The sequence below is a fragment of the Trachinotus anak genome, unplaced genomic scaffold, assembly GCF_046630095.1.
Source record: "Trachinotus anak isolate AG129_WGS33_773 ecotype Australia unplaced genomic scaffold, CSIRO_AGI_Tana_v1 ptg000003l, whole genome shotgun sequence".
Lineage (NCBI taxonomy): Eukaryota > Metazoa > Chordata > Actinopteri > Carangiformes > Carangidae > Trachinotus > Trachinotus anak.
This window is the reverse complement of record NW_027273854.1, coordinates 11,996,153-12,013,341: the sequence shown is the minus strand read 5'-3', so window position 1 is coordinate 12,013,341 and position 17,189 is coordinate 11,996,153. Positions and strand designations below refer to the sequence as shown.

Sequence of the window (17,189 nt, the reverse complement as noted above, 5' to 3'; positions counted from 1 at the left end):
CGGTGCAAAGAGATGATGGATGATAATAGAAACAAATGGACACAACAGTATTAGAAAATGAAATAAATAAAAATAAAACATCCAATAGTGTGTTTTATTTCTCTCACGCTCCTGTTAAGTTTTTTTCTGCCTTCCAGCATTCAGGGTGTGATGCTAAAAATAGAAAACACCAATGCATAGAAGGCAATCTTTGTCATTCTTGAATGAATCACTGTTGAACAATTCAGAGACTTCCTCAGAGAGTCTTTAAGGGTATATAGATGGGTGCATATTGTACGTCTGTGTTCCCATTCAACTTTACCCAGTGTAATGGTTTATATGCATCCAGAAGAACATAAGGCTGGATCCCAGATGCAGCCACCCACCCTGCTGCCACTGACATCTGTACATCCCCCCCAACACCTAAACCTCCTCCTGTCACCACAAACACTCCTTTTCTGTTTGTAGACTCCCGCATCCTCATTCTCTCGCTGCCCACAGCGCCCGAAGCAACTAAAGCGCAGCCACAGAGGATTAAAAATAGCTCTATAAGAGCAGAGTCCCCTGTACTTCCACACAAGGGCCACAATAAATGTAGGGTTAAACAGCGGATGTATGTGTCTCCACTTACAGAGGGGGGAGGAAAACATTCGCTAAAAGTGGATCCATCCATTCAGGGGGTTTTGTGTGGTGTATCACGGTTGTGAGCTCATACACTGCGTCATTAATTGGTCTGAAGGGTGCTCGCAAACAAACGATCCATCTGAGGCTTTATGGCTTGGCTCCTGTAAAGCTACAGTGCAAATGAAAATGCCTGACATGATATGTCTCCTGGGAAAATGTGTCGCAAGCAGCAGTTGCTGAAATCTAATGTTAACGACAGATTTGTTTTTTGTTGTGTATTACTCATTTGAATTTGTCTCATTTGCCTGTAAAAGTGTCGTGACTGTGCTGATGCACAGCAATATCCATATACATATATATACATATTCAGCTGCCTTAGACACATGACAGCCCCGAGTGAAGCTGCACACTGATGCTGATGACCTCCACTGTGGATCCTTAGGGTTAGCTTCTAATCTAATTATAATATCTACCCAGCTACACATAGGACTTCGACATTTTCCTGCACCACCTTCCCTCTGGGATTGTTAGGAAGCTTTCTAATAAAAGACTCATGAGGAAAATACTTTTAATCATGAGTCTACAATCCTGTTAGCATTAACCAAACTTCTTTTTGCAATCTTTTAAAGCTGAAAGATCAAAATAATGATCAGTCCTTTCCACATCTAAAAGTTTTTTACTCTCTTTCAGTGCGGCAAAGGAGCAGAAAATTTTGACAAGTTTTTCACGCGTACCCAGCCTGTGCTGACCCCGCCCGACCAGCTGGTCATCGCCAACATCGACCAGAGCGAGTTTGCTGGCTTCTCCTACATCAACCCTCAGTTCATCCATCCGTCCCTGCACAGCGTTGTATGAGGAGGGTGCAGAAAGGGAAAAAGTATGGACTGTCACTGATTACAGAACCCTTCCAAACTCCAACAAACATCCCCTCTGTGAACAGACTCATATCATCCTCTGAAGTGTTCTGTCTACTTGTTAGCGATATATGTGTACAGAAATGACTGAGGAGAGAAGAGCTAAGTGTTAAAATGATGTTAAGTACAATCTGAAGTGTGCGAAAAAGTACATGGCACTGATACTTTCCCCAAACATCTCATAATACATTCTTAATTCTGAATCTGTGTTTCTCCAGACCTGCAGCCTTTTTCTCGTGTATGAATGTGTCTCAGTATTAGTTACTCTCTCATTAGGTATTCTCATCCCACTTATGTTCACCATTTTACTACGCAACAAGCTGCAATGCACGACAAGAACGGAATTTTTTTTCTGCTCTGTCCTGGCTTTATCTACTTCTGAACTGCTATATGTGTATATTATATTTATATACTCAAAGAAAGAGGTAGTATACTGTTACATGAGTGCCAAAGTAGAAGTGGAAGAAAACATTTCTATTGCAGTTCTTGAAGTCCTTGTAATGTTTCCCCCCCCTGGCCTTCCCAACAGTGTTAACACCATAAAACCCCTACGCAGGGACCGTTTCTATCTGTCGTTTTGTAGAACCTGGAACTACACTGTATCCAACTCAACATAGAGAAACAGAAGCACATTCTGCTTACAGTTACAATCTGTCTAGACCTTTTCACTGCAGTGGATGTTGCCTACGGTGGGTGGATGCAGGATACATGGTCAGAAAACTGTGGATTAAAGAGACACTATCTTAAAGTATAAAGATGTTATTTCCATACGCACAAAGCAGATCTCTGTTGCATGCTTATTTTCTGACTCTGTATGAGCAGTAGACTCTAGGATGCAGTACATGTCTGGTATCATTGTAAAGTTTAGTACTATGATATAAACTATGTTGATATATAATTGTTGTATGTTTTGAAGAGTCGTATTCGGAAGAAGTTTGTAATTGTTAAAAGGTTTTGTTCCTGTTTTATGTTCTGCTTAACTCAACTTTTATGTCCTATTGTATGTTCTTTTCTTTTTTCTTTTTTCTTTTTTCTGTAAATATGTTTCAAAAGAGATGTTTCAAAAAGAGAAGTTACCTGCCGATTTTCTACTATGAACTGAATGTGCTTTTATTACTGTAGACGGTTTGAACATTTCTATGTTTAGAGTACCCCTAAGAAGAGATATATACTGTTTGGCTGAATCTTTGGTAGCTTTGGTATCAGCAAACCTTGTTATATGTATTTCCACTATTTATCCATTGTTTTCTACTACTCAGTGTCATATAGAGAATATGCAGCACCTACTGTGCGTGAAACAGTTGAATGCCCTTTTGCCTTGGTCGTCTCAGGGCCGACTCCCTCTGTAACAAACTGAATTCAAAACCAAGTTAATGGTAGGATTTCAGAAACATGTCTTTTCTTTATATATTGTGTGCATGCCTGAGGTGAGGCCTGATCTAAGCATGAGAAAGACCCTTGCATGATACAGAGATCCCCGATGTGGAGCATGGAGTTTCCCCACCTTGTTGCACAGAGTGAGACAAACCAGTCCAACGAGCATCGTTTGCTTTTCTGCTCATCATCCCCTCCCACTTGCTGTCATGTAGCCCAACCTGTTTGGCTAAAAAGCTGAATTTTAAACAAAAATGTGTGAAATATTTATGTTGGCTTTTTGTGTCATGGTGCCAAACTGAGTCTTTTTGTTTCCAGTTACGTATGTCCAGCAGTGTTTTTTTTTTTTGTTTGTTTTTTTTCTCTTTGAGAGGCTACTACTGCGGTACACAAAGCTACAACAGTGACATTTTTTTAAACTGCCAAATTTAGAAAGGCTATCTACTGTACCACAGCTCTTAGCCCCTGAATTATTTATTTATTATATAGACTGCAGCTGTCACATTGGGACCAAAATGGGATTTATTTTAAAGCTTTGAAAGTTACAAAAACTGAACGTTTAAATGTCTCACATTGAGAATCTGTATCAGAGGAGAGATTTAAAAAACAAAAAAAGAAAAAAAAACAGAGATTTAAGAAAACCTTTGGACCCATGACGGAGATAATCAAGTGTTAGGCCAGTCAGGGTACAGTACCACTAAAGGCTGCATTAGAGCCACAGGGATGTTTGTATGTGTTTCCTTCCACTGCCCCTGCTTTTGTTAACCCAATTCTTCTCGGTCCTCTGTTCATTGTGCTATGACAGATACTGTGTATAAATAAAGTATGAAAAATATTTGTCAGCTCTGTTTTAATTTGGGGAAAAGTGTACAGTCCGAAGTCACTGTAGTTCAGCCCAAATGTGTTGCTTTCTAAATGATCAGACAATAATAATAATTTGTCACTTTTTACAGATTTTTCTTGTTACCCTAAGTAGGGTGTCTGATCTCTAAATTGTGCACCACTGGACTAAACTAGCCTACTCTTTTTAAAGTAGATAATCCAGCTGCACCTTGACCAACTACAACAATACAATTAATTAATTAAGAATTAGAATTAATTGTATTCATATACCGCTGAATCATAACAGAATCATATCGAGCAAGTCGATGATCTTTATAAAATTATTACAGAGACCCAACATTCCCCTATAGCAAGCACTTGGCCACAGTGGTAAGGAGGTGAGGTCACACTGACCTTGACCTTTGACCACCAAACATTAATCAGTTCATCCTTGAGTTCAAGTGGACATTTGTGCCAAATTTGATTTCTTTAAGGCATTCCTGAGATATCAAGTTCACAAGGCCAAAAACATGTTTTATGAGGTTATCGTGACCTTTGACCTTAAGCCACCAAAACCTAATCAGTTTGTTCTTGAGTCCAGGGGCCCCGAGTCTATATTCTATGATGAGTGCTCAGTAGTCATTGCTTCAGTGTAACATGAGTACTCAGTAATCATCGGTTGAACCAAACACACAGAATTACAAAGTGAAAACAATAGAAGAAGCTTTTTCAGAAAATCTTTTAGGTCGGACTGGAGAAATACTTGGAAAGAACTACACAGGAGGGGCCTTCTTCAAAGCCGTGATGGTGTCTTGACAGTAATGACAACACAAGTGGTGATGAAATATTTACAAAATGAAACAAGGGAAAAAACATGAAGAAAAGCTTTTAAGTTAGATTGGAGCAATCCTTGGGAAGAAACACACAGGAGGGGCCCTGTTCCAATCCGTAGCAGTGTCTTTACAGTGATGAAAACGTCAGCCTCGAGTCCAAGTTACTATCTCTTACCAAATTTGAAGTTCCCTCAAGGCGTTACAGAGATATTACGTTCACAAGGCCAAAACAACATTTTGTGAGGTTACCATGACCTTGATCTTTGACCGCCAAAATCTAATCAGTTCATCCTTGAGTCCAAGTGGACATTTTTGAGACCATCTTGTGATCCAGTCCCACCAGCTGCAATGGTTGACAACATGTTTATGTTCCAACTTGATGAGTGCCCGGTGGACATTGCTTCAATATTACTAATTTCTCAGTAATTATGGGTTGGTTGGACCATATCAGTCAATGAATCCGGCCTTTACTTTAAAGTCTGCTATATAGTAGCAACATTTTGTGACTGCATCTTGAACGGTTATGATGTTATCGCATTGACAACATCTCCTCACAGACAGGCAGACACACAAAACAGCCTTTGTGGTAGTTCCTGCTACAGTAGGTGTCTCCAGGACTACATTTTACCCTAATCACACATGCACAGATTTACAAGGTGAAAACATTACAAAGAATCTTTTTTCGACACCTCCCTCAAATGAGTTCCATGGACATTTGTGACAAAACTATGTTTTGTGAGGTCAACACAACCTTGACCTTTGACCTTTGACCTCCAAAATATAATGAGTTCATCCTAAAGTCCAAATGAACATTTGTGCCAAGTTCCATCAAAGCATTACTGAGATATTGTGTCTTGATGTAAGGAAAAAGTCCAGAAAACCCTTTAGGTGAAAATTTCAACAAATTCCTGCAAGATGTTCATGAGTTAACACATTTAAGAAAATGGGAGAGGTGGCTGTACATTGAGACGCATGTATTGATGGATGGAAAAACTGAAAACATCATGCCCTCAGCCATGGCAATTGCTGGTGTGGAAACATAAAGTTTTTCTACACTACTCTCAAGTGGAGAAGGAAAAAATCCAGAAAACCTTTTAACTCTAACTGGAGAAATCAGGAACAATGATGTGCAAATGATTATTGATTTAAAAGTTTCGACATCGCCCTCCAGTGAGCAAGAAAAACCCTTCTTCTAGAAGAAGCAATCCTTACCTTTTCTTTTTCTGTATTTCTATCTTTGTTAGGACAAACGTAATGATTTCCTGACCTCAACCATCACAATGCCTAATAATAGTAATTATTAGTAGCAGTAGTAGTAGTAGTAGTAGTATAGTAGTAGTAGTAGTACACACACACACACACACACACACACACACACACACACATATATATATATATATAGAAGCTATATAAGCTATGTAAATACTTGTATTACGCAGCACATTGGACTTGAGGACTGTTCTGGCACGCCTGGCTGAGTGGCGCTATCCGTGGTACTGAAAGGGGGATTTATCGCCACCTCATGTGTCCGCAAGAGGAAAGGCCAATAACGGTGACACGGGGTTTGGTGCGGCCCTATAACTCAAACTGTTCCTTACAAAGACAGAGGAACAAGTGCCCCCCCCCCCCCCCCCCCCCCCCCCCCACCTCCTGCCCTCCCCTTCTCGCCCTGTATTTGCATTCAGCAGCAGAGCCGCGCCGGGCGTCTGACTCTGTTTCTTCAGCTGCAGAGTTGCTCTGACGCGTCGCCGCATGCTTGGGCTTCTCTTGGCAGTTTTCTGAAGGAATTTGTGACCAGATCGACGGAGCACCAGTTAATTTATCTTCAAATCTACTCTTACGTGACAAAGATTTTTTTTTTTTTCCCGATCGCTGCAGGAAATCGTTGCTGCAAGTGCGGGAAACTCAGCGAGCTGAGACAGGACACATTAAACAGGTGAGACAAAACATGCAGTGGAGTCATGGTCGCTATTTTAAAATGAAGTGTTTGAATGACGTTATTTTCCTTTTCCTTGCCAGTCCTGTTTCTATTTAGATTGACTTTCATGGCGATGTGTTTCACATACTCACTGATCAGTATGATGCTTGTTGAGAGTTCCTCTCTTTAGCAGGCGACTGTAAAATGCCACCAGATATGATACAGTCACAAAGACACACTGTACACATCACAGGGGTCATTTAGGACAGACATTGACGTGCCATTGTGAAAACCACTTGTCAATGGCGGTCACAAGTTGCCTTCGGAAAAAAAAAACTGCATTGGACGAGGAAGGGAACTATGTAGACAATGCTGCATGACTAATGTTGGGAATTATGTTTCAGCCCCACTGACAGTGAAATAAGATTATCGATGAGAAAAAAAATGACCAATGATCAGGTTTGCGATTGTCACAGTGATCTGTTGCGGTGATTTGTATGAGACAACACTAAGTCACTAAGTCATAACAGTTTATGACTTAAACTACCTATATTTATAGTAGTGTTGTAGAACAGTTTGTCTTTTTATCTGAACATCCGTGTTTTCTGGGTTTCTACATCAAGGACTACTTGATCAATCAATTGATGACGGTTTCAAAGAGAGGTGCAGCCATCTGCACATTGAATATTTCCAGAGCTACATGAAACCATCACATTATTTTCAATGTCCAGTTGCCTTTTTTCATCTGTAGCGTATAGTAAAGCAGATTTTAGATGAATTTCCTAAGGGCATTGCTTTATTTCTACTCAAAATGATAGTGTTGGGGGATGTCCTGGTGGCCTAGAGGATAAAGATGAGGACCATGTAATCTCAAGGCTCCCAGTTTCAATCCATCTTGCTCTCTACTGGCATTAACAAAAAAAAATTAACACTGCTGACAATGACTGACAACAAAAAAAGGAACTGAATAAAAAAACAAAGTGCAAGTTTTAATATGACTCGGACATATGAACCACCTCAAAGTGAGAGAGGTGACCTTTGTGGATCAGGGGCAATCTGAGCGTTTATGTGAGCAATATTTTACCCCCTTAGCACTGCCAATGTCTCTAAGCAGGTTAAATTCAAGTTTTTGAAATGCCAACAGAGAAAGATTTCATCTGGCCCTGCTGGTGGAGCAAAATATGTCAGTTTTAAGGTGCACAGTTGTAGTAAACAGGTTCAACCCATGATAAAACAGAACTAGAAGTAACCCCAATTAATTATACTTCAGCTCTTGCAAAATGAGCAGATCATTAGGTACCACCGAGCCTCTCCTGGACAGTCCATACATCATTCACGTGTCCTGAACAGGAGCTAGATCATTACCTTGTTGCTGCAGATGATGTTTTACTTTGTGATCAGCCTACCAAATTCACACTCTGACTTACAAATACTTTTATGAAGGTTCAGCCTTTTCCAAGGCTGTTGGATTCATGGATGTAAAATGTCAAAACCCAGTCTTGGATTTCAAATAATGTGAGCATTTGTATTCAGGTGCGCTGGAACTTGTTTAATGCCTCTTAGTCTGGAGGCTCAAATGGGCTTATTATTGACTCAAACTTCATTATTCTTTTCATAGCAGGTTGGACAGATTTTGCAGTAGCATGGACTGAATTAAAATTTGTTGTGACTATAAAAACATTCATTTTAGAGAAGGTCAAAGATTAAAAATACGAAAATAAATTTACATGTCAAAGACTGAAGCTGAAAATAAGACATGAAGATCATGTTGTGATGGAGTCAAACAAAGTTAGATTTGGATTGGATTCAGCTGCGAGACAACCAAACATAGACATTATTGATTCCTCCAGTTAGACAGCTGCCCTGACATTTCATAAGCTGCTCATCATGACGAGTAGATCTGACTTCCTAAATCTCAGAAAGCACTCTGACATATTATGTGGACATGAGAAGGAGATGAAGCTCACTGCCTCATCATCCTCTCTGTCTATCATCCTCTCACCCACCTACCTTTCCTCCTTTCCCTTTTCCTCAGGGGAGCTCACACAGCACCTGCACACACACAAACACACCTTCAAGGTCCTGAGAGTTTCCTCTGACAGTGTTGGGGTTATGTTTACATAAGGAATCTCAACAACCCAGAGACTTTCTGTGGTACGAGCTGAATATTGCCAATAAAGGGTCTAAAAAAGGCAGAACAGAGGCTCGACAAGGTGGCGGATTCTTAGTGAAATGCAGTGCAGAGGTGTTACATATTGTATAACTGTAACTCTATAAACCCATGTTAGATATTCCACAAGGAACATCTGTTATAAATCAAGCAGGAAGATGACACCTCTGCTTCCAGAAAGTCACACAGAGCATGACTTCTTTTGTCTTCATACATGTTACCCGGAAATAAATAATCAAAAAATATGACATATTGCCTTAAAATTGTGAAATAATCCATTACACCTTTAAAGGAATGGTTCAACATTTTGGGAAATATGCTATTTCTCTTCTTGCCATGAGCTGGATGAGAGAATTGACACCACTCTGCAGTTATAAGCAGTAGCGGGTTAGCTTAGCCTAGTCCAATTGATGACAAAATCATTCTTTAGGTGTCTCTAAAACTCACCTTTTTTGTATGGTTTAAACAAATGGAGTACAATATGTTAATCTGTGGTTAGAGGTTAATTTGTCTGTGAGAGGTGCTAGAAGGCAGATTCTGTTGCTTTTAGACAGAGCCAGGCTGTTTCCCCGCTGTTTCCAGTCTAGCTGTATGCATCTTCATATATTTAGTGTACAGACATTGATTCAACTCATTAACTCTTGGCACGAAACTCATGTTTATGAAAGGTTCTTTCATGCTCTTTATTATCACAATAACAGTCTATTTTTATTTTATTTTCATGTTTTTTTTTCCATTTTTTAAAAATTGAATTGAATTTCTCTATTCTTTAAATAAAAAAAATTTTAAAAACAGTTTTGATCACAATCTTTGTCTGTCAATCAAGACAAACAGGAGCGAGCCAGTTATGCTTTCTGTTCATTCAAAGTACAACAACAGCTATCTGGCTCTGCCCTTGTTTTCATGACTAAAAGATACTGTAAAGACATTGGTGACATTATGGAATAAAAACAGTCACTGTAAAAAATGTTGTTTTTATTTATGAAAAATTAAAACCACTGGAATTAAGTAAATGACCAGTATGTTATTGTGAAAAGGTGCAGGATAACATAAAAATCCGTAATGAACCGTCATAACGAATAAACAGTTATGTCATGTAGTGATATTACTTCACAATTTCATGGTAATGTTATGCATTTTTGTTTGTATTTATTCATATAATTATTTATTTTGTAATGTCTTCAGTATGTGTTTATTTAACTCTGTTGGGTCTCCATGTCCAAATTTCTCAAAATCTTTACCAGTAATTCCACCTCTTTCCCTTTTTTTCCTCCAGACTGTTCCTGGGACTTTTATTTACTTTTGATTGCTGGAAGCTCACCCCGCTGTCACCATGAGCTCATGCAGCAGGAAGGCCCTGACATTGCTGAGCAGCGTCTTCGCAATCAGTGGCCTGGGGCTGCTGGGAGTGGCAGTCAGCACCGACTACTGGCTGTACCTGGAAGAAGGTGTCATTATGCCTCTGAACCAGAGCACTGACATCAAGACCTCGCTGCACTCGGGCCTCTGGAGAGTCTGCTTTATGGCTGGTTAGTGACAACACCGAGGTTGTGTGGTTCCAAAATATTCCAAGATTTGGGATTGACTTCTCTGTGCTCAGCTAATCATGTAATCGTGTGTAAATCAGGATTGTGGCACAGACAGTGGCATTAAATTTTAAAGTAGAATAGTCCTATTCAAAGAAGTTCATTTATACTGTGCAGCATCTAAATGTGGCAGCTGCATGGAGCTGATGCTGTCACACTGACATATCACACTGTATCAGCCAGATTTGACATTCACGACATTCACACAGAATGGCATTCACAATTACTTCATCAGTGTGTGTGTGTGTGTGTGTGTGTGAGAGAGAGAGAGAGAGAGAGAGAGATTGTAAGTATGGCATACAAGAGGTGGAGTGAGAGAAAGAGCAACAGAGAGACAGAAGACGTGTCTGTATTTTGTCTCTGTTGCAGCACAATCAGTCCTGCAGTATAATTTTACACACACTTACACTCATCCACACAAGTGCACACACACACACACACACACACACACACACACACACACAAAGACATGCACAAAAACTTGCAGCTACAAGTCTTCAGAGACAGATGTCATGTCATCGTGCAACAGTTAGCTGGTGGATGACGCCAGCTGGTGTCTGTACGTGACAGTGTGTCTGTGTGATGCTGAAGTGATAATAACAGTTGTGTAGCTTTATTTGCAGGATGTGATGTAACTCACACTTACTGTTAAAAAAAATGTTTGATGACTAAATATAAGGGGAGAGGGCATCACAAAGGAAATCCAATATGTCTGTGCAGCCAGGCTAATTTCAAATAGACAAAACATTACATTACATGAAACATGTTAAAATTTAGGTTACATGCAAGTGGTATCAGTCTCTCATCTAACTGTCAGCAAAAAAGTGAATAAGCATATTTCCCAAAGCAGTGAACCTTAAATGTAAATAAAAGTGTTTCTTTACTTTGTTTTGTTGACATGACAGTCTTGAGTTTTTGCTATCTAGATGGCTAGCATGTTCACAAACAGCAAATAATAGATGAGTTTTTTTTTTTGTTTTTTGTTTTTTGTTTTTTTGGTCACTTTTGTCAGTCTGCGAGTCACTATTATATGTCTTGTAATATGTCTTGTCCATGTCTGTCTTGCAGTAGTCCTCACTATGTTCCCACCTTTTACCACTATCTGACCTCCACATCTGCTCTCAAGTCCCTCATCTGCTCCTCAGTATATATACCTGACCTTTAGCCACTGTGACCTGCTGGTTCATCTATTGTGATCCACTTTTTATTCTTCACCTTTTTCTGTTCTCTTGTTCCGGTCTGCCCTTTAATGACCATTGAATGCCTCTTTTGGACTTCTTGTGTGCCTGTTTCAGCCCATTTGAAAGACAAAACAGAAATCTTTGCTCTTACTTTAACAGTTTTGTCTGTGAGTCATGCATTTGAGTCCAACACCTGTTTTACTAAGCTGTTAAATTTATAGGGTCATAGGGATATAAACTGTGTGTATTTTTTTACGGGTGAATTAATGTTCAGTATTTCTCAGATAATATGGAAGGAAGTATTTTACTCTGAGGACAGAGATAAAAAGAGAAGCTGCACGACTCATCCTTCATGTAATATTTTCTTCAGCTTGTCTCTAAATTTGTCTCTGTCTCTGATTCTCACTTCAGGTGATGAGTCTGGTCGGTGCTTTACCATTGAGTATATCATGCCCATGAATGTCCAGTTGACGTCAGAGTCCACAGTGAACGTGCTCAGTGAGTAACAACATCAGAAACCTCCAACAGCAACCTCAGGCTTAATAACTCAAGATGCCCCTTGAGGTAGTTCACATAAACAGCTGAGGTATTTTTATCCAAAATCTTCTCGTTTTCCAATAAGGCAGTGTTCAGAAATCTGAGTGTATCCAGACAGAGAAGTCTGAGTCATCTGGGCCCTCGTGTCTCTACCCTGCTCCTCCTCAGAATACTTATTGCCTCTTCACAAACAATTCACCTTCATGTCAAAGCCGTACTGAAGGATTAATCCACAGATGATGATCAAGTGTCTACATTTCATCGTTATTTCAAGAGTCCCTGTTTGACCTTCTTCAACAGATCTGGTTTAGACAGAGTTAAATACTTTTCTATTAAACTTGACAAATGACAAATTGAAACAGCTTCACTTTAATTAGGGAAAATCAACGAAACATGACTTAATTTCTATTTGAGATTAAATACAGCAAAGCTCATCTGTCTATGAGCATCAACATCCTTATCTTTTCGCCTTTTTGTGAATTATACATAGTAATTTTAATATGTTGACATGATTTATGACCTGAAATATCACATTGCTTCTCCTGCTGACATTTTTTCTATATATTTTTTTTCAAAAGCAGCTTTGCTTAGATTTTATTTTGTGTTATTCACATTTTATATAGTTTTTTTATGATATGGATGTGCAGGTGAGGTAAGAACTCCATCTAGGGCTTATGTGAACACCTCACCTCAATGAAAGGATTTAAATCATAAAAAATGAGAGGAGAAAAACTTTCATTCTCCACTGTCTCCTCCTCCTCAGAGATGATCCGCTCAGCTACTCCGTTCCCTCTGGTCAGCCTTTTCTTCATGTTCATCGGTTTTGTCCTCAGCAACATCGGGCATGTTCGGCCACACCGCACCATCCTGGCCTTTGTCTCTGGAATCTTCTTTATCCTCTCAGGTATGCTGATCATCCTCCTGTTCTTATCTCTTGTCATGTTTTTGTCTTTTCATCTGCTCCTCTTTTGGTCAAACGCAGATTTTTTTTTCTCTTCTCTCTGGGTCTCAGGTCTAGCTCTTGTGGTGGGTCTGGTGCTCTATATTTCCAGTATAAATGACGAAATGCTGAACAGGACTAAAAGCAGTGAGGCCTATTTTACCTATAAGTACGGGTGGTCCTTTGCCTTCGCTGCGATCTCCTTCCTACTCACTGAGGTGAGCAACAGACCATCAACACAAATGACAACTGTTCAGTTCAGCAGAAAATATTTCACTCAACATCTTTCATAACTAAAACTTACTATAAACTATAATAATAAACAGACTCTATCACTCTAATATTTATGATATACTGTTTTGAACTTAGCATACAAGAGATCAACTTAACTGTTTTCAACTGACAGGAAAAGGCACAATAAGTGGGGCACCACACTTTAATTAACTTTAGAAAGCCACCGCTAATTAAACTTCATCCTCAACTAATTTGATATTTTTTCCACCGTGAGCAGCTCCGCTATTTCCTTTATGCAACAATATGCAACACTGCACTCAAAAATCAAGGGAGTTTTAGTATATATATTAACAGTTTTGTCACTCTATGTGTGAACACGCTACATAACTCAAAACCTGCTTATTAGCGACTGGTGTGGATTTTGGATATAGCTTACCTTTTTGAATGTTTTGTCCACCTTGATTTAAATTTTGATCGAGATTTAGCTGGAGATGGACAGAGTATTTAGAAAAGGCAATTTATTATACTTTTTTATATTTAAGGTTTTCCAGAAGTGTAAGCTTGGTATTATCTGCTTTGACATTTGATGGAGTTTACAGGACTATATTTAGCGTCACAAGTATGCACTGCCCTCATGTGGTCACAGAGAGGAACTGCAACAGATCATTAACAACATTAAAATACAGAAATGATCACATACTAAAACTTCCAGTGAATACTTTCAAAGTAACCAACAAAGGCAGAAATAATCAAATGCAGTGTTGTTTTTATAAAATTATATTGTGAGGTGAATTTGCTGTGATGTTGTACAACCAGAGTAACTGACTGAACACAGTAAGAACCAGAGATTATTTTCTTTCTACATGAAAGCATTGATGAGCTTATCCTTGAGCTTGATTTAAATCTCTCGGGTCCTTCTTCATTGCAGAGTGCGGGTGTCATGTCCGTCTACTTGTTCATGAAGCGCTACACAGCAGAGGAAATCTACCAGCCTCGCCACCCCAGTTTCTACCGCCCTCGTCTCAGCAACTGCTCTGACCACTCAGGCCAGTTCCTTCACCCAGAGGCCTGGTCACGTGGACGAAGTCCCTCAGACATCTCCAGTGAAGCTTCGCTGCAAATGAGTGCCAGCTACCCTGCTCTCCTCAAATGCCCTGACTATGATCAGGTGTCCTCTTCACCCTGTTGAGGGGTCAGCCATCACATCAGAGACCACCTAAAGGTGGCTAAAGGGTCATGGAAGATCACATAGGGTCAAAAGGCCAGATGAGGACAGTTTTCTTTCCAAAAAAAGATACAACTTAGATATAAATTGTGAGTTTGTTTTTCAGGGAGGAAAATAGCTGCAGTTCTGTGGCGTAAGGACTTGGAAATATGTCCTTATGAGCTTGTTGTTGTTTTTTAAAAGGGTCAAAGATGCTTATTCTGAGTTTGTAATTGTGGTAGAGCCTATAGCTTCTATAGTCAGAGGAACTGTCAAAGGTTTTAGAAAAAAAATCTACACAAGGTTATGGTGTTATTCTTCCTGAGAGGGTCTGAAAAAGATAAAATCCGAAAACTGTTTTTCCAGAAAGCACACACTAGATTTTCTTTTAACTTTATCTGAAAGCGGAAAAATGTTTTACATTTTGGTTTAATTCTATCTGTACATTTTACCCTCCAGTGCCTCATAGTTTTTGTGAATATCTTTGCTTCCTCATTTTGCAATAAATAAATAAATAAATGTTCCTGATGCTTTAGGACAGTTTGGTCAGGCACTCAACCATGGCAGTATTGATGCACACTGGAAAAATGTAGGGATGTGTAATATATTGGTAGCCATTACATATTCACTTTTCTGGACATGACCCAATGGTCACTTTGTTTTCCATGTGTATTAGTACACAATTTTGTCATCACAATGGGCCATACAGTAATCATCTGCATCTGCAAAACAAATCACTGTAGTGCCATAATTTAAGGTTCTGTAAACGATTGTCGCTGCCACTGTTTGTTGCACTGGACCACCAGCATCTCAGACCGAAACAAATGCTTTGTCAGCCACACCTCGGGCCTCCGTCAGGCCACCCCACCTCACCCCCCTCCCTCCCTCCTCCCTTCATGTTCTTAGTCAGCAAGGTGTTATAGAGCCCAGTGAAAGCGGCCACTAAACACACAAGAGGCACAACTGAATAAAATTACCACACATACACCAGAGCCAACAAAAAACATGTTTCCACAATCATTAGCCCATGTGACTTAGTTCTATGCTCAGGACACTGTACTCCACTATATCTTTACAGAGAAAATTGTTGTTTAAAATCTTGTTCAATGTCATTTAAAGAACCTTTAAATGAAAGTACAATTTAAAATATTATCTACTTTTTAGCATGTTGTGTTTTTATTTTTAATTTAATTCATATTATTGGTTATTATATTAGTCACAACAAATAGATAAATAGTAATCATTATCTGCCCTGAAATTTCAGATTGATTAATCTCTACGAAAATCAACCTGAAACCAAAACCTTTCAACTAGATAAACCCATCCCTGTTCTCACATTGCGAAACACCATAGAACAAAGACTTGTAACGCGTGAAAATAAAAGTACAAACCATGGAGACTGTTTGTTTACAATGTCACATTCAACTGTGGTTGTAAGATTCAGTCATGCTGCCACCTTGTCAGCTATCACCAGAAGATAATAGGGAGCAGCCTCTCTTCAAAGTCTTCTTCAAAGTCTGCCATCAAATTGTAGATTTTTTTGTTTAGATTTTACATTGATTTTACAACTGTGATGCTACATTTACCCACTGGGAGGCAGTATTTGATCTGTTTGAAAGTGACATTTCATTTTCACAAGTCACAGTTAAAAGTTTTTCTCAGTTTTGCCACAAACTTTGAACAAAAAAATAAATCTGTAGTTTTTTAATTAATTAATTAATTAATTTATTTATTATTTTCACTTTTCATACCAAGTTGACACAATTGTACTTCAAATGTATGTGTACATTTAAATATAATCAATTGATTCAGTGATGCACTGAGTTAGTCTTGTTGATAAATGTGATGGATTACACTGCTTTTCTAATAAACTGTATTAATCTCAAATGTATCTGTCAACATGCTCATTGTGTAGCCTACATCCTCAAATGTATTAAATACATTTGAATAATCTGGTATTATCAGAAAAAAAAAAATTTAAGTACAATTAAGTAACATATTCGTTCTCAGTTTTCAGTTTCTTTTTCAAGTGAATGTGAGGCGTGAGGAGAAAATGTGCTATAGTAAATGTGTAGGTTTGGCCACAGAGGGCAAACAACATGCTGCCTGTAAGGACATCACAGCAGAGATAGATGAGGGAGTGCTGCGTAAAGCCTAAACCTCCTCATGTATTGTAACAGTAACAGCTGTGAGGTAGATCAAATCACATATTGCTAGACACAGTCTTTCCACTATAGTTCTACAGTCTTTGTCATTACTGTACGATGATATATCAGCTCTTTCGTATTTTAAACAAATGAGCTGTTAATAGCAAATGCAAATGAATGAATAAAAGCTATGTTGCCTTGCTTTGAGTTTTAACAGATCACACTCAGTTGGCTGGGGAGCACATGTGGTTTCACTAGATAATATTTACACTCAGTTGCCAGTTTTTAAGGGAAGCTTAAAAACCAGTGCTAAAACCAGTGCTGTCTAATACACAGTCCTGCAATGAATCCTCATGAAGATTATACTGATCAGTTTTTGTTCAAACTGTTTGAAAGAGAAGGTGATTCAATGTCATCATCATTTTGGAGGATGTAGTTTGCAGTGTCTTCTGTTAGTTTGAAACAATGCCTCTGTGTTGGCCAAAACAAGGACAAGAGCACATTTCACTTTGGTGGTAGTGTGGCACTCGCTGATTTCCTTTTTGACACGACTTCAATGTTTTGATTAAATCTTTTGCAGAACAAAAGTGTTCTGCTGCATAAACTGTATTGTAATTCATTTACTTTACATTACTTACATGAATGCTTCATATATCAGTATCATTATTACTGACCTTCTGACTTGCAGAGACAGCCAGTAGAGGGTGATCTCTCCTCAGTCACTCT

At 38.9% G+C, this 17,189-nt stretch overlaps 2 protein-coding genes across 3 annotated transcripts in view; both read left to right on the top strand.

Moving 5' to 3' along the window:
* The window catches only part of prkcab (protein kinase C, alpha, b), a 104,557-nt gene extending 100,833 nt beyond the window's left edge, over positions 1-3,724 (top strand). For both annotated transcript variants that reach the window (XM_071473727.1, XM_071473728.1), the window contains one exon: positions 1,294-3,724. In XM_071473727.1, the coding sequence (XP_071329828.1) occupies positions 1,294-1,458 (165 nt within the window). In that variant the 3' untranslated portion in view covers positions 1,459-3,724. The remainder of the gene's footprint in view (positions 1-1,293) is intronic.
* A 2,518-nt stretch (positions 3,725-6,242) lies between these two features.
* On the top strand, positions 6,243-16,000 carry cacng5b (calcium channel, voltage-dependent, gamma subunit 5b). Its single transcript, XM_071462863.1, has 6 exons — positions 6,243-6,482; positions 9,911-10,163; positions 11,813-11,899; positions 12,702-12,842; positions 12,951-13,096; positions 14,041-16,000. Exons 2-6 carry the CDS (start codon positions 9,968-9,970, stop codon positions 14,299-14,301), a joined length of 831 nt encoding a protein of 276 aa, XP_071318964.1. The 5' UTR covers positions 6,243-6,482; positions 9,911-9,967; the 3' UTR covers positions 14,302-16,000.
* Positions 16,001-17,189: the final 1,189 nt, after the last annotated feature.